Source organism: Ambystoma mexicanum, chromosome 3p (genome assembly GCF_040938575.1).
Source record: "Ambystoma mexicanum isolate Mex_15411 chromosome 3p, UKY_AmexF1_1, whole genome shotgun sequence".
In the NCBI taxonomy this organism is placed as follows: Eukaryota; Metazoa; Chordata; class Amphibia; order Caudata; family Ambystomatidae; genus Ambystoma; species Ambystoma mexicanum.
Genome location: NC_090925.1, coordinates 803,449,328 through 803,471,384, shown reverse-complemented (window position 1 = coordinate 803,471,384; position 22,057 = coordinate 803,449,328). Strand labels below are relative to the sequence as shown.

At 48.8% G+C, this 22,057-nt stretch overlaps 1 protein-coding gene across 1 annotated transcript in view; it reads right to left on the bottom strand.

The window, feature by feature from the left end:
• LOC138580905 (zinc-binding protein A33-like) overlaps positions 1-22,057 on the bottom strand; it is a 138,819-nt gene that overhangs the window by 41,937 nt on the left and 74,825 nt on the right. The window contains exons 4-6 of the mRNA XM_069651823.1: positions 13,577-13,810; positions 254-276; positions 49-167 (exon numbers count right to left, since the gene is read on the bottom strand). Coding sequence (XP_069507924.1) covers positions 49-167; positions 254-276; positions 13,577-13,810 — 376 coding nt within the window. The remainder of the gene's footprint in view (positions 1-48; positions 168-253; positions 277-13,576; positions 13,811-22,057) is intronic.

Genomic DNA, 22,057 nt, shown 5'->3' with positions numbered 1-22,057 from the left:
ATACATGGTGAGAAGCAACCAGCACATTACCAAGCCCATGCTCCATACCTGGGCTGATGCTGGACCTCAATTGTTTCCAGATTACATATTCAATTGGACCTCTGGATGTCATTTGAAACAGGCATCCGGATACCTCTTGAGCACATATGGTTGGTTCTTCAGAGCACCTGGGAAGAGACAAAGTATCTTTCACTGCCCCAAGATTACACAAGTATTGAAAGCAGTCTGAGAAAATTGTGCATCTGGTACTTACTCTTCTAAACAGGATTTTATGCCCTATTAGAGGAAACAAAAGAAAGTTAAGGTTATGCAAGACAAGACAACTTTGTATTTTCTGATGCAACACTTATAGTTATTACTAATTTAAAACTAAAACAACTTGTGACAAGGCCTGCTTTCCTCAGGAGACATGGCAATACTGGCCAGAAGTGGTAGATCGGGATTCACAGGTCCCTATGCCATCCCTAGCTTACAAGACAAACAAGAACTAAGAAACATGGTAATCCAAAAGCATACGATTGATTTTAGAAGGGTGAAGATCAAATATTGAAGTGCCCAAACATGCCCCTAAGGTGATGAGCTCTTTGGTGTATGCTGAAGGGAGAGCCCTAGAAGCCCTTCATTTGTCCAGCATCAGGTGGTTTTCCAAGAAGAGTCGGGTAGATCCCTCTCCTCTGCTGGTGCCGCCCTCTGGAATGGCCTCCTTGCCTCTCCAACTTGAGCCACATCACCTTAAGTTTTCTCAAGACATTTTTTTCTCCTCTTCCTTCCATCTCCTGCTAATGTCACCATCTACCTCTTAACTGGCTGCCTGGTTCCTTCAATCTTACAGGGTACCAACCACCTCCCCAATGCAGTGTACTGTGTCTCCCCTGCCCCCACTGTCTCCCCCCCCCCCCGTCCCCTGGAACCAGCATAGCTGGGCATGCAAACTTGTAGCCCTTCCAGTCCCTTACCTCGTGGACCTTCCTACCCCAGCACTCAGCTTCCCCCCAGCTCTGTCCACCTGGCCTCCCCTGGCACTCAAGGGCCCTTCCCCCACCAAACCACCTCATTCTCAGCCTGCACTTAACTGCACTTCCACGATCCAAATGTCACAAGGTCCAGTAGGCTGTTCCCCTGCCCTCTTGAAACGTTTTTTATAGGCGCATAAATATCCAAGAAATAAAATTGTGAACGTTCATTGTAGCTTGAAGACCTTGCAGTCAGGGGCGTCACGAAGGAGGTTGGGGGCAGGAGGCGCAAAATTCATCAGGCCTCGCAGCACCCACTCCTGAGAAAAAGCAGTCCAACCATGTTCTTTATTCACATGAGGCAGGGCTGCTGGCTGCCTGTGCCCCTCCCATCATTTTGCAGTTTGTTGCGATAGCTCCACAACAGCCAGCAAAATTGGAGACAGCAGGGCTCATAAGTGAGCTCCGCTGCCTCCCATTATTCGGCAGACAACCTAGACATGCTGAATGACGAGAGGCCTCTTTTCCCGTCAGCATGTTCATGTTGCGCAGCGTGAACATGCGGACGGAGAGTTCTCCCGTCAGGCAGCATGTCCACGTGTCAGTGAAGGGCGGGCCATCCAGTCCTGTGCCTGCTGGGGGCTTTTGAAGAGTGCATGGAGGTAAGGCAAGTTTATATTTTAAATCAGCATACTTGCCAATCCTACCGATTTAGGCAGTAGGACACTGCTTTTTAAGCATTCCTACCACCTACTGATTTAGTGGCAACAAATCAATTTTTAAAAAAAGGCTGTCTAAGACCTTGCACAGCATGATCAGCATCCTCTGGTGGGCGTGTTAATGGCCCATCTTTTTGATTGATCATTGCGTGCCTTGTCAGTGTGCAAGAGACTCTACACCGCCCTGTGCACCCTGTAGTCCAGTCACTGTCATCATGAGATGCCCGCCATTGGAATCGTGTGACATTCTCTGGGCAGAGGCTGCTCTGTGCCTCATCGTCGTGCTGTGAGCTCCAAGCTGGTATCTCTCACTAGAAATACTTCGCTGGCCTCAGTCTCTGCTGAGCTGCAAATATACAGCTGCTAGTTGCAAATCCGTCTTTTCCCAAATTTCTGCAGGTAACATTTGTGAATTACTACTTTGTAAGTGGTCAGGCAAAAATTAGGGTGGCAGATCAAAGGATAGCACTGCGAATATAACCATGTGTAGTCCGGCTCCAGAGGCACTGAAAAAGGAAAAAAGCCACACTGCAGTAAATGTGTTTCAACTCTTGTGGAACAATTGCACACAAACATTAGGCTGCTTTTCCCTATTGATGTTCAACCAACAGCCTCTCGTGACTGGCTCTCAATGTGATTTGGCTCCTGACCTAGAGTTGGGAAAAGGACTTGGGTTAGTGGAAGAATGCCCCACACTTGTGCAGAAGCAACTTAATGAATGGAGGCACCTGGACGCTTGAATAGCAAGGCTTTTGGGTAGGGGTCCATGTCCAAAATCCCAGTGTTCCGTCATCTGGGCACAAGGGGTAGAATCATGTCGGTGCTGCCTTCCCTCCGGGGCCCGGGACAGACCCATTAGCTCCATGACGTAGATTGAAACTTAGAAGGAAAAACTTGACTAAAAGAGCAGAGCAACACGATCTGGGGTGGCAGGTAAGGAGAAATGGGGGAGATGGAGTGGGGGAGAGCGAGAGGTAAACAAGGGGTCAATAGGAAGGCAAGGAGCGAGTGCTTGTACAAGAGAAGCCTCAAGAGGAGGGGGGGGAGAGAAGAAATCCGGAAGTTAAGCAAAGCGATGGGGAAAAATGAAAGGATCAAGTAGGCTGTAGGGGGAGAGGAAACAGGTAGGTGGATGAGAACGATGTGAGGAAGGCAGGAGGTACTGAGGGAACAGGAGAAAATACAGGCAGATGAATGAGAAAGATGGAGGGCAGGAGGCACCGAGGGGACATGAGAAAAAGCAGGGAGATGGATGAGAAAGATGAGGGCAAGGAGACATGAGAACTTAAAAAGCCAAGCAGCGATTAAGGGGGGCCCCCCCTCCCCAGCAACTGCCCCATGTTACCATTTAGCAGTCTCATAGACTGACAATATATTTAGCTTTTGTTCAGATGGGGCTTGCCTTACAAGCTCTATTTGTGGGAGCCCTTGCGGCTGTCACTTCTGTTGGGATGAGGCAGGTTTCATTAGTAATTTTTAGTAACCTTTGAAATATTTGGTGTCAAGGGCATGAAGGGTATGGGGCCTTTCAACCTTTTAGTTGAAAGTGGCCATGAGCCTGAGGGAGGCCCCCCAGCAACTACTGCATGTTGCCAGTCAGCAGTTGTATAACAGCAATATATTTTTCTCTGCATTACTTTTGTTCTGGGGCGTGCCTTACAAGCTGCATTTGCGGGAGTCCTTGCGGCCGCCACTTCCCTTTGGGTATACAGAAGTGTTATCACCTTGTCGTCTTTTCACACCGGATTCTCCACAGCAGGCATTGTTCAAATAGAAGAATGTACAGCTTTTCAGTGGATATTTTGTGTTTGTTCCCTGCTGGCTGGCCATCTCGCGATTATCAGCAGGTATGTTTGAAGAGGAAAATATGTGTTCATGAGGAAGAAGCTGGTCACACTGCTCACTTATTTGCTACGTTTCTTTATAATGATGGGTCAGGATTTTTGGATAGGCCACACCAGGCAGTCTTTTCATGTGATCTCTTCAAGGCCATATGTCACTTCAGGTCATTTTATGTGGTGACTGAAGGCCAAAGTTCATGTGACATTTCATGGGATATCATGCTAGTTACTATTTTTGAAACTAAGATTCCTACAGATTTTTGGTCAGAATGTTGGCATTTATGAATTGTGTACACAAATTAAGTGTATGAGTGCATGTTGGTGTGTTTGTGTCAATGCTGTGTTTGGTTTTATGTATGGGTGCATGCAAGGAGTGGTGGATGAATGCATGGGTGATGCTGTGGACTTGAGGGGTGGGGCATGGCATCTGAAGTGCACCTAGGCTACAATTTCGGGGGGGGGGGGGGGAAGAGGCCAACACTTCAAATGTTGGCAGAGGAGTCACCTCGAGGCTATGGGGGAGGGGTAAACTTGTGTGGGGCATCCAACATCTATGCACATTCGAATAAGACTATTATGGGGGAAGTGTTAAAACAGCCAACTCTCCTTAATTTCTGAAAGACACTTCAGGACTGCTGAGAATGAGATGTCTCGTATCACAACTTCCCTTCCAATCACTCCCCTGGCATGCAAGCGCTAACCCCCACATCACAATTTTTACTACCAGTGAAATGTTTTAGGTTAGTCACTGCAGGGACTTTGTTAACGAAGCCCAGGCACTGTTTAACACTGTCTTAGTCGGTCTGGCCGGCCATGGCTTTCAGCGAGAACAGTGGGTCCAAAAAAACATTGCGCTGGTCTCCTCACTGAGGGAATAGCATCTGGCCCCCTCAGCTTTTACAGTTGAAATGCCCTTGTCGCCCCTCCCCCCCCATAGCTGCCTCCATGTTGGGGGTCTTGTGACAGAAACCTACTGATAATCTGCAACTTTTAACCACCTCACTGCATTATTGACTTTCATCACTTCACAGGTGCCTTGAACTATTTTTCCAATCTGTAAGGCAAGGGGTGCTCCCAAACATCAAAAAGAAATAGGCCCCCACCATGCCCGGCATTGGTGCGGGACAAAGACTGATGCAAATGGATATTTTTCCATTGTGAAAAGTACAGTGAGCTAAACGTGATGGCTGTGGACTCTCAAAGTGAGAACCACAGAAGAACAGGTTATCATGCCATGCTCTTTCTAGAGAGGGGCACCTGCTACCTTATTTGCATCTACAGCCAGCCCTGCTCCCACTTCCCTCAATTCCCAGAGCCCAGCTAGGAAGCTCGAGAGCATGTCACCTTCCCTGTGGCCACCAGTCATACCCTTCACCCCAATTCAGAGGCGGTTAACTTCCTTAATGCTATGCTAATCTCTGCAGAGGTGGGCCATCTAAAAGCTGAGACCAGAAAGTTAAGACTTTGGCGTCTGTTATCGCATGAATAGGCATTGGTCTTCTGCACGTTTGATGCTGCCGTCGCTCCTTAACGAGCGATTAAACATGAGCAAATACAACGCTCCGTCAAAGGCTCTTGATGTGGCTATCCACACTATGGGCTGGTGACGCATCAAAAGAGGCTGTCTGCCTCAAAGTGGGAGGGCTTCAGCCCTCCCTAGCCAGAGGGCGGCACTGCCCATGCAGCAACATAGCCCAACATTTTGGGAGGGGGCTAGAGCCCGATCTGCTCAATGATGCTGCACCACTGCATGGCATTTGAGTCATTAGGTGTGCCGCCAAAACTATTGGGCAATGCTGCATGGGCATCCCACAAGCGAGGCAGGTTAACTGCCGTTACCATCGGCAGCTGGGAGAGGGGCAGCCCCAACCTCCCCGTGCCTGCTCCTCTCCTCCCCCCCCCACGACACGCAGTCTCAGCAGCACAAAAGCCACGGAAGGGTAAGGTGCGAACAGTCATCTCACCCTTCCTCCAAACAGCAAGGTGCTAGGCGCCATAAGGAAAACAACCGTCAGGCAGGGCCCAGGTTCAAAAGATCTGCCCCCACCAGGGGGGTCAGACAGTCGGCTATCCGGCCGGGGGCTGCAACAGCAGCCCCCACCACATACACAAAGACCCAGGGCCTCCCTTGGTCCTATAAATGAGAGCAGCATGCTCAGAGTAAACACAATCTGTTTGTGGACCCTGAACGGGGACCCAAGCAAACAGGAGGTTCACTGTCAAGTCTTCTTGCTTCTTTACCACAGAACCCGCCCACCGTACAAAAAGGGGAGAAGAACAAAAAGTACAAGGCACTGTACATTGCCCACAACAAGTCGTGGGACACAAGAAGGCGGCACGGGTCCGAGGGGGTAACCTCAGGACCCAGTACCCAAAAGTATGATACCATCATATGTGATTGTTATTGCCATAACCCATATCTGTACAATAAAATCCTACGCCCTTTTATTGCCAAAACTTGATACAAGTTGTGAGCCTATCATTATGGGAGAGGGTTTGGCCATTACTAATGCATGCATATGGGTTCAGCAGTTATGCTTTAGCGAACAGACAGTGGTGGAAATTGACTTTGCTGGGGCACCCCGCCTAGAACAGTGAAAGGGGCTGGGCCCAGCGACGGGATGATTAGAAGGGTGCAGGGCAGGTATTTTAGTCACCTCCGTGAGCATTTGCCTCTACCACTCAGGATTCCTCATAGCAGCAAAGCACAAAATGTACACCCCTTTTAAACCTAAAAAAAATGCACAACAACATTTCCAGTAGAGTGCAACATTGACCAGTGATATCACAGGGCTCCTGTGCAGATCCTTGTGGTTTTATGGGTATGTGTCTCAAAGTTGAAATCCTTGGCCCAACAGTTAACGCCACAGCATTATAAATGTATAAATGTATAGTGCACAGAGATTTCCTAGATTGTGGAGCTGGATCAGATATCTGGGGAGCCGTTTGACGGATCCTGGATTTGGGACGATCCGTCCCAATGACAGCACCGAGTACATTGCATACGAGTAGGGACACAAAGCTTGTAGGGGTTTGGTTACTTGCCCACCCATTGACTTCTCATGGCCATGTTAATTCTTCCGGTAATTCTCATCCAGTTCCACAGCCCCCCCACAGCCCAAACACCTCATTGGAACTGAGCTAGCTTTAACCAAGTCTCACTATCAAACTTTGCCCTCCAAAGTGCCTGCGAGTGTTGTACACACAGTACTGGTGTAATGAGGTCTTGACCAGGTCTGCCTTCTGCCACTATTCTTTCACTGAAGTTCTGTGAAAAATAAACCTTGGCAATGCTAACAGTGTTTACTTGTGCACAAGCAATCAGCATTTGCCATTGCTATTGGATGCTCTGGTAAACAAAGCACTGCGCTTTGGCTTAAGGCGCTAAATAAATATCTAATCATTAAACCTGCTACCGACGGCCAGTTGGTAAATACCAATACAGCAGTGCCTTTCCCATGCCTACACGAAAGCCCAAACTGTTTGCATTGCCAATGCTGGTTTTGCTGTACCCTTCACACACAGGACTATGCAGCAAGGGTAAAGCAAACATACTACTTGGCTAAACTGGACCACATTGAATTTAGGCCAGTCTAGCCAGTAACACCACTTATGGTGCACAGTCAGCCTGGACATACTTTGAGGCATGGCATTTTTATTGGCTAGGGGTCTGTATATAGTAATAATGGGATATATTGGTGCAGCCTGCATGGACATGCATGGGAACAACCTGCATGACTATTTCTATACTATCATATGTAGTGTGAAAGGCGGCATGACATGTATTGCAAAATGTACATGTGCATGGTTGGAATTGCAAACTGTATGGATTTCTACTCAATTTGAAAGTGCTGTCACATACACATTTAACCCAAAGCATGGTCTTGGGATGGAGAAACCCTCCAGCGACTCTGGTTTGGGCGCCCTCACGGTTATCGGTTGATCTTGATCTTGCATAATTAGCACAAACCTGTAAGCCTCGAGTTCAGATCACCAGCCTCCGCAGTGCATGTCACTGTATGTGTTTTAATGCGCACGCAAGCGCAGGGTGCTTAACGCTGCCGTCACGCCATACTATACATGTATGCATAGGACATAAACGTTAGTCTGGCATAAACTTTTTTCAGCAGATAACTATTTGGGTTCCTCACGAAAACTCAAGGGGAGATTTCTTGCGTTTTTGCAGTGATGCCACCAGTGGCCCAGTGCAACAAAAAAAATAAGGGGACTCCAATACTTTGCCCTGGGCCCCACCACCTTGTTACATCAGGATACACCCCTCTGCTAGACTCAAATTGACTTGGAAGTAGGGCTCAAGTTGAGGGTACACACTAAAGGTGAAATGTCGCATTTCAGTACTGCAAGTGCCAAGGAAAATATTTGTATTGGTTCTATAAAACTGGCACACCTAAAAACACTATTAGAGAAAAACACTCTTGGTTTTGTGTGTTCATTTTATGAAATGCAAATTCCATTCCTCCTGTGCAATTTGGGGGCTATGCAAAACCAATCTAATTGTGTATATTTCACCTTCATATGCTAATTTCTGGCGACATCGCATCCCATTGCGTTTGTACGAGTCCCCCTCTTTAGGACTTGACCCCTGCTTGAAAGCTGCATGCCCTCTCTGTATGGCACCATGCAGACCCCACAGCAGCATTGCTTTGCAGTCCACCGCAGCCTCAGCCGCAGCCGCCTTCGCCTAGTCCTTGGTGTAGAGCAGCGGTATTCAAACTGTGGGGCGCGACCCCCTAGGGGTCCCTGGGGGGATGCTGAGAGCTCAGCATGAAATTTTTTTAAAAAATCTTTTTTTAGATTGGAAGAAATGGACAGGGGTGGCTCACATGGTCGGGCTGTCTCAGGCAACAATGAAAAAGTGGCCCACAGTTGTAAATGGATATTCATTCCTTTAGTCACAGACTGGGCCTCATTACAACTAGGGCGGTATGGTAACAGTGCCGGTAAGCTACCGTTGCTACTGTTCTGCCATAGTAAGAGTTGTGCTCACGGGTGCCTGACAGCCCGCCAGGTCTGACCTGGCAGGCCGTGCGGCACCCGCGAGCACAGTTCATCGGATGCACTTGTATAGTCATTAACGGTGCCAGTGCATCCGAGCTCCCCATTCCCATTGAGCCCTATGGGGCTCGAATGGGTATCTACCGGTACCGGCACCCACGAAAGGGAAATTATCAGGTCCGCCTAACTCGGCATGACCTGGTAATTGCCCATTCATGGGTGCCGGACCCGGATGCAACTCCGGCGGCAGCCGTGCCGGTTTTGCCGGTACAGCTACCGCCAGAGTTGTAATGAAGCCCACTGGTTCAATAGTAAATTGTGATATATTCAGCAACAATGGTCAAAATTACTAACTGCATAGTTAAGTAACTCAAACTGGTCCATGGTGGCCCATACAAGCATTTCACATTTTTTGGTACAGGGATTGCCCTATAGGCCTGTCCGAGCCTGGCGGCTCATCCATAATGGCGAGGGGGCGCCCACCAGTGGAGTGCTCCTGGGCTGCTGAACTGTCAAAGGGAAACACTTTCCCTTTGACAGTTTAGTTCCCCAGCCGCACATGCTCACTGAGCCATGCAAGTGCTGGGGTGTTTTGCTTCGCCAGCATTGCACAGCTCATTGGAAATGCTGGCTGGGGCACTGCATGTCTATGTCCGAGGGGAGCTCCTGCGCCTCATCGCACATACGGACAGAGCAGGCCGTTTCAGCACCCACATGCAGGCCAATGCAGAAGGTAAGTTTATGTTCATTGTTTTCATTTAAACGTGTATGGATGCGTGTATGCTTATGTTACGAGTGAGTGTATGGTGATGGATGCTCATGTGAATGAGAGTGATTGCTGTATGAATGTGCAGCGCCTTGCATTCACACATAATCATGTTGATTGTGTTAGGACCAGTGGGGCCCAGGGGACAGGGATGGTATCTTTTTACTGGACATCTATCATTCAAAAACCTCTGCATTGTCCACAAGGCTTTCTGGGGCCTGGGTCCAAAATACCTTCAGCTATCCCTCCGCAAATACCTCCCCTCTCGAGCTCTTCGCTCCTCTACCTCCAACTCCCTCAGGGTCAGTCGTTTTTTCAAAGAAACGAGCTGGGGGTAGATCTATCTTCGGCTGGGGCCTCCCTCTGGAACAGCCGTCCTGCCACTTTAAAACTAGAACCATCTCCGGTTCCGGAAGCACCTCAAGATCTTCCTCTTGCCTTCTGCCTTTGCTCCCCCCTCTCACCTGCTGATATGTTCTCTTGGCACCGTGCACCTGGCCACCCCCTGTCCTTCGGGCCCAGGTACCTGCTCATCCTGCCACCCTCCCGCACTGCCTCCGGGCCACCCCTTGCACTTGGGTCTGTATCTGTACCCATACAGCCCCCCCTTTTTCTTCCTGCATTCAGACCTACCCCGTCTGCTGCCTTAAACCCAGCACTTGTAAATTGCTGGCTGCACTACCACTGTTTGTTATTTATCTATTTCTCCTCCGCTTCCCACTTTCCACTTCTCCCCTCTTCCATGCACTTTTCCCCTCCCCCTCTCCCATGCACTTGCGTGTTCTCAATGTCACTGGGCATAGTAAAATCACTATTTTATTCTCCTCTGTTCCCCTCCCTTGCCTTGTCGCACTCACTTGTGTACAAGCACGATAGAAATAAAATATCAATGCCCGCTCCCCAAGCCCCCCAGCGCCAATTGCAAACTGTTTGGCTATTTACCCATTTTTTTGTTAAAAGTATGCTCTACAATGCAACATTTTAACCCATTATTTTAAAAAAAATTCACAGGGGGAAAACCCCCACGAACACCCCTTTATTGGTTCGGGCTCCCTCACTATGCTCGGTCGCTATGGCATTTTTGGGGCCTCAGACTGTTGGGAACGGGTTGGGGGAACCCAGGTACTATGGTGGGAGCACAATGGGCAGGAACCATGGGATAGTGGTGAGAGCAGAGTGGGGAAGAGCCCAGGGTGTGTGTGTGATGGGTGAGAAGAGAACAGCGACTGGGTAGGAGTAGGATGAGGGAGCCCAGCGACTGATGGGAGCAGGTGACGGTGAGCAATATATACTGTCTTTTGGCATTTCTGGGGGTCCCGAGCTGCCCAAATTTTGCTCAGGGGGGCCCCGGCCAAAAAAGTTTGAAGACCACTGGTGTAGAGCCACCTCTAGTTCCATTTGTTAAAGCACTGTCTGTGGCACTTGTGCTGCATTTACAATTCCCAGCGTGCAAAGGAAAAACCCACCAGGCCAGAAGGTACCCGGATGGTGCATGGGAAAGCAAGCGCGCTCTGGCTGCACCAGAGGCGAGTCCATGTAAAAAGCAGATCCCTGCTTTGCTGCAGGATTTCCATGCAATGTGGCACTGCTTTAAAGGGCACCCGACAGCAGGATTCCAAGAGGCCAAATCGAGCACATTTAAAAAACGGACTCCACATTACCAAGTCGGGGCTTTGAGGGGAAACTCGTGTTCTTACGGGAATTTAACAATTTCTAGCATAAACTACATTTAAAAAAAAATCCCCTGCTGTGGAGTGAAAAGACACGATTGAGGGTGCGTGGGCGGATATTCAGCACGTGGGCTTGATCTGTGGAACATTTTTGGCGCCGTTATCAAAATGTGGTAGCTAACTATTTTCGGGGACGAAGGGGTTGGAGATGTGAGCTGTGCGAATAATTTGGCACCCTCTAATTTTAGAATTTGGCCGACATGTTCAATTGGGCGAGTGGAATTTTGTGAGGAGCAAGCAAGAGTGCAATCCCACAAAAGGCACCTTTGAAACGGTATGCACAAAATGCCAGTGGAGATGGAGGCAGAGGAGCCTCCACAAAGCCCATGGTGCGATGCAAGCCGCTGCCAATTATCTAAAGCCTCCTTTACTCCATACTAGTCATTCGTCCCCCCCCCCCCGCGCCCCCAGGAACTAAATGCCTGGAGCTAGACGTGCGTCACGAGTTAGAAAAATAACAATGGTGGATGCAGGCGTGACAAAATGCCCACACAAACTCCAGCCTTCGAGCTGGGAGTCGTGCCCACGTTGCTACTTTGCAACACCTTGGGGGGGCAGGGGGGAGGGCGGGTGCTGGGGACTAGGCCCAAGGAGATGAATGCTGCATTTTCCTTAACGAGGAGCATAAACAACTGAAAAAGCATCCACGGTAATGAGGCCGCATGTTGAGCATCCACGTGACAAAAAGATGCACGGGAGAAAGCCCTTATGGCAGGGAAAGGGGAGCACATGCCCTGGGGCCCCCACCGTGCTGCTTGACACAATCCATGCAATGCACAGGTTTCACAAAAACATGCCAGGAGTGTGCACTGCTTAAGTGTTGTTGAGCCTGCCACTTCCTGGCTGACTTCAGATAGGACCATTTAATCCGGTATTGGGATGTGCTCACAGTAGTACATCATTTGTTTATATAGCGCGTTCACCTAAAGCGCTTTAGACATTTGCCCAATCGAAATTGGTATTTATCGACCTCAAGTTGGCCTTGATGGGATTCGAACCTGCAGAACAGATCAGCAACGAGCCACAACAGGTTTGTGCATTAGCCTTTGTGGATACATTGATCATTTACAATATCCAAAGCTGAAATCGACATTGGTAAATTGGTGCGTCACAAGGATTCAGGAGATCGCATGGTGAAAGCGCTTATGGCAAAGTTCATATGAGAGCTCGGTTACAAATCCTGTCAAGGCAGAGTCTGCCTGCCTTAGGGTCCATAAACTGGATTACATGAAGTGGGAGATCTACAAAGCATGTGCACTGGAAAGCGAGAGATCTAAAAGCCAACATAGCCTCAGGAGTCTTTCCAAAGGCTGCCCCCATGAAGAGCATAACCATAGCTCTCAACTCACCCGCCTTGAAAGCAGATGCATCACCCGCCAATTCCCTCATACGCCCATTCACTTCTATGGGCCTCTCACCCGCCAAAAAGAAAATCGGGTGTTTTCACCCGCCTTGCTGACAAAAAAGGTTGAGAGCTATGGCATAACGCATTGGTCGGGAGAGAAAGTCCAGGCAGTGGAGCCTCTCATTCCAGCTCTCTGCTAAGATGGGCGCTCCAGGATAACTGCATCATCTAGTGGCAAAGTACATTACGGCCATCAGGGAAGGTTTGCCTCCTCACCCTGGTGGCACTGCCCAACCCTTTTCATGTCGGCCATTTCAGCAGGAGGAGGCCTAGATGGGAGAAAGCCCAAATATTGGCCGCAGGCAAGCTTCAGGTGTTCATATCTGACACAACGTACTTCACTTTAACTTCAAACCCAAAAAGAACCTGCAATTTGGTGAAACTGATTTTAAGCAGGTGCAACATTTGTCATCCATTCCACAGGCCCCCACCTGCAGATGCCGCTTCTAGGTTACCTTACCACTCAAGTTTTTTTATTTAGTGTATGCAAACCAAAACTACACTAGTAAAAGCCAGCTGCAATGATTTTAGGCTATCAATCTGTATTCTGGACTCAATGCTCCAGAGCATGATCCAGTAAAGATTTCTATTCAGGATCTGGTTGGTGGATCATGGGATTCAGGCAATCTCCAGCTCGGGTCTACAAAAGCTGGGTATTTTAGTACATGAACCCCACACACACACACACACACACACACACACACACACACTGCTGTCCACAGCAAAAAGTGTACAGCTCATATCCCCGATATAACACTTAACCGAAAGTTTGTGATCCTGGGCAACTCTGAATTCATAGAAGCCAACATGTAAAAGCAGGATCTAGGGTCAAGGAGAATGCGCGGGAATAAGCATGCCCAATGTAATCACTGCCAGGGGAAATCCATCCAGCTATGGACGTGGAATTATTGGTTTGGATGGGGCATCCCAGATTTGCCTGTTCCAGACCCCAAAAGACGGCCATAATGCGGTCATGTCGATTTGGGAATATAAATCTCTAGGTTTGATAAGAGTGAATTGGTTATGGAGAGTGGAAGCGAGCAGTCACCAGTCCAGGGATTGGCACTGGCACTCATTAAGCAGAGATTATTGCCCACTTGACCAGCCCGGGACTCATTGAACATGGACCATGCCAGCCTCACTCACCTTCAGGAACTCTAAAGGATCCTGCATTTTCAGCCGGTTTTTTGCAACTTCCAGGGTCTTCTGGATCTTTCTGCGGCCTTCCTTTATGCTGGCCAGGTTCGCCGCCATCAACTCCTTGGCATTCTGCTCGTGGTCATGCAGCTCCTCCAGCATCTCCACTTCCAGTGCCTTCAGCGCCTCGTGGAGCTTCTCAAACATGAAGGCGATGCTGCTCTTGGTGTTCAAGGTGTCCCACTGAAAGGAAAGACAAGACCTGTTGAATGCAGAGAACTGTACAGACTAATGAACAGCACTTCTATATACACAGACTACAGACAGTGTCTCCCAGGCACCTTTGGGAATTCTGTCAATAAGAAGCCCTTCCGTTAGCCATGTCATGAGGCCTGGGGGAGCAGAGTGTGTTTCCAGGTAGCTAGGTTTAAACACAAGGCCACTCTTGAGGCAAGTGGAGAAAATAAGACAGCACGTTGGTTGCAAGTGCTGAGGCATCACAATTGTATCCAAAATGAATGATGCATGCAGACTTGTCATACAGCACTCCTCAGGGTTTACAAATCAGTCTCGAAGTCAATTTTCCCAGATAACTAGGGTTTTACAAGGTAGGAACTTCAAGCCAGGCATGCAGTCACAAAAGAGTATACAGTTAATTGAAAAGGCAGCAGTTGAGGGAGGTTGCCTTTGGAAACAGCAAGATCAGGTGGAGCATCACACGGATAAGCTTCACACTACCCAACTGGTCCAAGTAACTTGTTCACCTTTAATGCCACCCCATACCTGGTTCTGGAATAGTTGACCTTCCTCTGACCGACTTCCCAGGTTCAACTGCACCCTTCTGTCCACCACACTCCCCTGTGGTGTCCCTCAACATCTACCTTGCCCCCCTCTAGCCCATTTGAACCCCGCCTTCTCTCTTAACTCAGTGTTATGCAGCTCTCCAAGCTTCCCTCACTGCCTCCTCTCTCATTCCAGAGAGTCCGCTATTCAGGCATGGTGCACTGCTAACTATCTCTGCCTTAATGCCAGCAAGACCTTCTCATGGGACCGCAGCTCTGGCTGCCCTCCATGGGTCCCCTGCCCTATCCTGTGAGGCAAAAAACCTTATCCCATCTCCTTGCATCACAGACGTTGCCAAGAAGGCCCACTTTCAGCTGCCCCTCAGCGGCCTTCCCTCTCCTCACCTCCCAGAAAAACGCAATTTCTCCAGAGCTCTGGTCCTCCCTAGGCCGGACTACTGCAATAGCCTCTTCCTCAATCTGCCCAATTACTCCCTTTGGCCCCTCCAGCTAATCCAGAATAGGACTGCAAGACTTATCCTTGGTCTCAAACCCAGGTACTGAATCTCTCCAGGGCCCTCACTGGCTCCAGTTTGCTGCAAGGATCAAGTTCAAGACACACTGCATCATCCACAAGGCTTTCTGGGGACTGGGCCTCTGCTACATCCATCTCTACCTCCCTGCTACAGCTCTTTGTTCTAGCTACAACTCTGTAGATCAGATGCCTTTCCAATTCCAAGCAGACAGTGGGGTTAGATCTTTCCTCCGCAGTTTCCTCCCTTGAATTGCCCCCCCTGCCCTCTGACTAAGTTCCAGGAGCTTCTAACACCCTTCCTCCTCCTAATTATGTTCTCTGCCTCTTGACTGGCAGCCTGGTTCCTTCCGATTCTTATAGGGCACCAGGCACTCCGACCAGTCTACCCTGCACTTGGTCACTCCTGAAAGAAAACACCCCCTTCTGGGCTCCCTCAACAGCACTAGCCTGCTGGGCCTGTTCCCATTGAGCCCTTCCAGCCCCAACTCCTACTTATCACATGGACCCTTCTCTCCCCCCCACCCCTTGAGCTTGTCCACTTGCCTCCCTTAGCACTCGCCTTACCCATGGGCCCTTTTCCTATCCTGACTGGTACTTCACCCTCCCCCCCGTACTGGTTACTGCACAAGCCGAATGACAAGGCCTAGCAGGACCGTTCCCTGCCCTCCCCACTGTCTTGTTGCACCTCGAGAACCCTTTGAAGCATAAGCACATAAAATAGCCAATATATTTGAATGCAACATGCCAGCCATGCCATTTCTTCCATTAGTGTTGGACCAGCGGCCCAAATGTAGTGAAGTCTCAACAGGTTCATCCCCACCCAAGGGTCATAAAGCTGTGGAAACCCCATTGGTCAGCAGCACAGAATCTCATGACACCCCACCCTCATGAAGACATGTTATGTTGAGGCCTACAACATTTCGTGTAAATGTTACTTCCGGCAGTCCCTTCCTCCACAATTCTGGGAGGTCATCCCAACAAGGTGACACAATCAGTTCCTGCTGCACAACAGCATTTGCTAAACATAGCAGGGTACAAACTGGACACCCAGACTGGACCTACCTTTCAGATGTGCCCGTTCAAAATGCCCATCATTTGATCAGAGTGGAACCCTTATTAGGGTGGGGGGGGGGGTGGCTGAAAAAGGACATAGCGCCAAGAGTAACTTACTAGTACTCCCTCCAACGACACTGAAAGTTACATTCTCCTCGTTTGCCCTCCATAGATTTATAAGGAAAAAATAAATAAATCAGGCCAGGTGGATAGTTCACAGGCAACACGTTTGTCTTGGAGGCAAGACAATGCATGGCAACAGAGGTTTAAATCCCGGCCTCACGCTTAGAAACTGGTCTGCGGTATCAAGCGTGTTATAAAACAACTATAATCATAACTCAGGCAGTGGATGCTTTCGAGGTGAACTTCAGCTACCAAAGGAACCAGGCAAAGAACAATGAAACAAGTAGTGAACAGATGGACAGTGAATCAAAATGGATTCCTTAAGAGTCAAGGGATGCTAGAGTAAGAAGAAATGTTAAGGAGTCTTTGCGGCTAAACCTATTGCTAACTTACAGAGCACACTACATTAAGTGAGATCAGGGTGACAAAAGCAGGTTCAAGGTGCGTTGAGAAAAGAGCCTCAAGCAGATTGTAAACTTCAAACTACAAATCACCATCTAGGAGTAAAGAAGTAAAGACTCAGCGGGTAGCATGGACTCTTCTCAAAAGCACAGGAACGAGAACCACCAAGATAGGAGAAAGTGAGATCCTTGAACACCTGCGTCATTCAAAGCCTGCATTGGTTCCTCAGAGAAAATTGCGATTGCAGGACTGCATGAAGCAATGTGAAAGAAAATAAAATTCTCTCCCTGGGAGACAAAACGCCAACGAACAAGCAATCCCAGAACTCCACGAAAAGGCCACCAAGATGAGACATGGAGGCACTGCAAAAAGAACTGAAGAGCTTGCCAACAAGAGGATATAGAGAATAGAGGAGAGTCAACATCTGCAAGGGTGGGATTTGCATGGTGTACTTCCAGAAGAATCACCAGCCTTGCAAGAGACAGCCCCCAGAGTGGACCCCACAGTTACCAGTGCTAATAGAAAACCAAGAACACAGTAAAAATTAACTCCCTAAAAAAAAAAAAAAAAAAAAAAAGGAAGTGAAATAGACCCATCCAGTTAAATTGGATGGACCAGGTTTCAAGACACTGCAAGAAGCGCAGCATCTAAACGGATGCTTACTGCGGCCATGTAACTGCAATAGGACGAGCAAAGACCTGTGTAAACTGGAGTAAGGTCAATCGTTTATTTGAAAAATGCCAGAAAGAACTAAACGTCCCAACATAACCAAGCAACCGAGATGAAACAAAGGGGGAACTGGAGAAGCGCCTATAATTTAAAGAAGCTGAACGACTAGGCTACACATTTTGTGCAATACTGTATTAATTGAAGTGCCACATTATAGATGGCAATGTCCTAATGAGAACATTTAGTTTAGCCCAAATGGGATAACATGACAATACCCTGAAAGGTCACAAATGAAATGCCTTCTCCTGGTTCAAATCTTCACCGTGAGGGTTAATGTTCTTTGTAAACAAATCGGGATTGTGTTAGATGCAGGCGCTTACTGATCCATTGATGTTTAAGTGGTTCTGGGCCAGGTGGTGGTTTTTGGCTCAGCTGCAACTGCCCCAGGAGGCTAGAAGGCTGTGCATGCAATAGTGGAGTCTGAGGAAGTAAAATCAGAGGCGATACAACAAGCAATAGTGAGCACAACACCCCCTGATCCTCATTAGGAATAATCAGTTAAAATAGGTCAACAATACATAGTTCAGTAGATATTTAAGAATTTTAGGCTTAAACTTTGAACACAAGAATCACTTCCATCAACTAGAAAAATTAGGTTTACATAAATAATCCCATGATAATTTAGGCACAATATGGGAGGCCCTCAACTGAAAACAACCTACCCATAAAACAGGTGCTTGATCACTCATGAGGGCCTACAACCACATTTTAACTTCGTCGGTTTGGGCAAAGTAGATGGCCCAAGGTCACAATGAGATCTTTACAGACCAATTCCCAAACAAAATTTGCAAAGTCACTTCTTGACAGAATGATGGCAGGGTGGCGACACCAATCATAAAATTGGTACATTCTGAAAGGCCAGGTTTTAGATGGGCAGGCAAACATTTGACAGCGTCAGGACAGTGGCACCTTCGCCAAAAGATTTGGTGGGGCACCACCATACAGGTGGCTTTGGGATACTCAAAGCATTGGGATGTCATTAGGAAGCCTAAGCTTTGGAAATGACTGCTATACTGGATTTCAGCATCATTTAATCCTACTCCAAAAAAAAAAAAAAACTCGATATCCGAGAAGTAGGAATGCACCATCTGTAGCTCAGTTCGAGTGAATCTCAGGAATACATTACAGGGCAACAGAACATCCCAGTTTGCAGACTACTTCTCTCCATCAGAACCAAGCAAGCCTCTTACAGAGAGTTCACTGGGTGTACAAAATTCTGAAGTCTGCAGTTGTGCATTTATTAGAACTCTGGAAGAGAGACTGAAACAAAATCATACGGACCAACTTCACAAGGAATTTAGAGACTTAAAAGGCAAACTAGCCACAATTCAAATGTATACATCAAGATATATGCAAAGGGGGGAACAACTATCCTGGAAGGTGGGGGGGCGTGGCTTGGGCAGACATGGAGTTGGACGTGCTTCCTGAACAGCTCCGGAGGATCCGACATGATCCGTGAAAACTAACTTTAAAAATACGCCACTGGTTCCAGGATTGACCACACATGCATGGGAACGTGTGTTCTGCTCACTGTATAAAGACAGATAATTGCAAGTGGGATTCTGGAGGAATTGCTTGGCGAACGACGGCAGCTGCTCAGTCAATTGTCACACAAGATGGCCGACAAAGGAAACGAAACTGGAGCACCTGAAGCGGCAGAATAGAGGCGGCAGCCGTGAGGAAAGAATGATGGCGAAGTGGAGACGGAGCGAAACCTCTGACGGTGAGCCTTGACGCGATGGCTTGTGTGCTGACCCAGAAGGCAGGAGCCCGGGGTCAGCGGGGGTGCGAACAGATAGGCCGCACCACGATAGGCACGGGAAGCGTTCGCTCGGCATTGATGAGCAGCAAGCTGCGGCGAGAGGCGGCGGATGGTGCAACTGCTTGAAGATCACTACAACAGCCGATAAGGGTGGAAAAGACGGTCGGGGAGGCACGCGGACGCTGAATCGACAGAGGCCCAACGAAGGCCGTAAAATGTCGGCACGAGGGGGCCGTGGGCAAAAATAAACCCACAATCGATATTTGCCAAAACACAACATTCTCCTCCGGCGATCGCACCCAAAGGCCCGATAGTACCAGCGGAGGGCACCACAGAGGCTGATAAGCATCAGATTTTAGAGGCCATCACGGAGCTGAAAGACTCTGGGGGGGGGGGGGGGGTTACGATGTTTGACCTGCACACTTCCCTGGAGGCTAAAATTGAAGCAGTGGGCATTGAAGTCCCCCTGCTGAGGCATGATGTCAGGGGGCTGGCGGAACGAACAAGCAGCCTGGAAGGTGCAGTGAAAACTAACACGGACACCAGCACTAAATGCAAAGGAGATCCATGTCCTTAAACAGGTGGCTAACTTGGAGTCTCAAGCAGAAGCAGAAGGGAGAGCGAGGAGAAACAATATTCGCGTGGTGGGCTTGCTGGAGGGTGAGGAGGGCCAGGACCCGACAGACTACGTTGAGAACCTACTCCTTCAAGGAATTGGGGCTGGCAACCCCTCGCAGGGATTTGCAGTGGAGCATGCACCTAGATCCCTTATGAGGAAGCCGAGGCCAGGGGCCCCTCCACGGGCGATAATCGCCAAAATATTGAACTACAAAGACCGAGAAAATACTGGAGTACTTCCGAAAAGGTGGAACAATCGAAAGGGCCTCGAAAACCATCACAGCGTATCCGGACTATACTATGTTGGTCAAGAGGCAACGGTACAGCTATGTGACCATCAAAAGGAGGCTGCGTGCGGCTGAGATAAAACATGCTTATGTACCCTGCGAAATTGAAGGTGGTGCACAAGAGCAAAATGTTTGACACGCTGGAAGAAGCAACGACGTGGCTGGATCTGCAGGGCTGCCCGGAACAAGACACAGAAGAGACCCAAGATGGACGCGATAAGTGACTGGAATACGGTATGCATACAGTTAAGGCAGCGAGTGAGCATCCCAGGGGTGCCTAGACGAAGGTTAAGAACAGGCATGGCTGTAGGAGGCTGATATTTTGATAAAATACTGCTGATTGTAATGGACTTGAAGGACTGGAATATAGTGGTGTGTACATATATTGACATTGTATAGCAATGTGTAGTCAATCCGATGTACCATAGGAGCGGCAGGGCGAAAGCACCCTACCCCCCCGAATTATAGTTGTAGTAGTAGGTTGGCCACCAGGGTGGCCTCACCCTGTGGAGCTTCGAGTACAGGCGAATAACGGTGGGCTCATCGTACTCTGCCTATGCAAGAGGAGTGCTTATATGGGTGGCGCCACATGTCCCTTTTTCAGCGAATGCAAGTGGTGGTTGAGACAGACGGGAGGATGGTTATGCTGAGGGGACTGGTGGGGAACAGTGAGATGAGCACTGTTAACACGTATGCCCCGGACCAGAACACAGCGGCGTACATTAGGACATTGAGTGCGGACCTGAGCGCATGCGTAGGAAGCGCGGTGATCTGGGGAGGGGACTTCAACTGCGTATTGAACCCCAAGGGTGGACAGATCGGATGGGAAGATAGATAGACCAGCCCCTGCAGCTAGGGCATTACAGACATTGCTGGATGACTTTGGGTTGGAAGATGCATGGAGAGTGTGGCACCCCCAGGAAAGGCAATATTCACATTCTGCCCCACAGCAGTTATCAACGAGGCTGGATTAGGTCTTTCCATCACCTGAAATGATAGCGGAGAGCATCACCTGAAATGAAATGATAGCGGAGATAGAGTATAAGGCCAGGGTCCCCTCGGACCACTCGCCCCCGATTCTCATATTGGCAATACTGCCCCCCCCCCTCAAGAGCGAGGATCCCGACATGGCACCTACGAGCGTAGGCGTTGCGGGACCCCTTTTTTAGAGAGGACTTGAGGGAGGAGATCAAATTATTTTGAAACAAATACTGGGAGCGTGGACTCTGCGCGAACACTATGGGAAGCCTTCAAAGTTGTCATGAGGGGAGTGGCCATAGCGAAATCCAAGGGCCTACAAGGTGGGGTTTTGGCTGAACTGCAGGAGATGGAAGAAAAATTAGAAGAGGCCTTAAAGGGCGGAGACGATACAGCGCAGAAGCTAGTATTGATACTTAGGCTACAGCAAAAATGTGCAGAATATTGGGAGAGATTGTGTAACCTTAATTATAAAAAATACATAGAAAGACAGCATGCGGGAGGTAATAAACCAGGGAGACTTGGCGTGGTTATACAAGAATGAGACCCCCAGAGTCACAATCAGAACTATAGAGAGAAGACGGTAGCGTAGAGGACACCCAGGAGGGAGTTAATCAAGCGTTTGTGGATTATTATAAAGTATTAAACAGAGATAATGGGGAAAGTAGCCGTGCTATGATGGAAGAAACGCTTGAGGATGTGGGGTTGCCCAAGATAAGCGAGGAGGAGAGAGAGGAACTAGACACCCCGATCACCTTGGAAGAATTGGGAGGTGGTGAGGCAGCTGCCTACTAGCAGAGCCCCAGGGACGGATGGGCTCCCAAGTGAATTTTACAAAGTATACATAGAAGAGGTCCTCCCCCCCCCCCACTGCTAGAGATGATCGGTCGAGACGGGACGCTTACCGTAGTCACAGAGAGGCTGTCATAATACCTCTCCCCAAACCTAATAAACCTGGGCACAGCTGTGGTTCCTTTAGACCCTTGTCAATGCTGAATCAAGATGGCAAGATATTAACTGCTGTTTTAGCAAATAGACTGAAGAGGGTTATTAGCAAATTAATACATCCGGATCAAACAGGCTACGTCCCCCATAGAACCATTAACAATAATCATAGGCGACTCCAGAGAATCATTGAGTTTGGCAGAGAAAGTGATGAGGAAATGGCAATCGTGTCCTTGGATGCGATCAAGGCCTTCGACTCTTAAATGGCCATGGCTG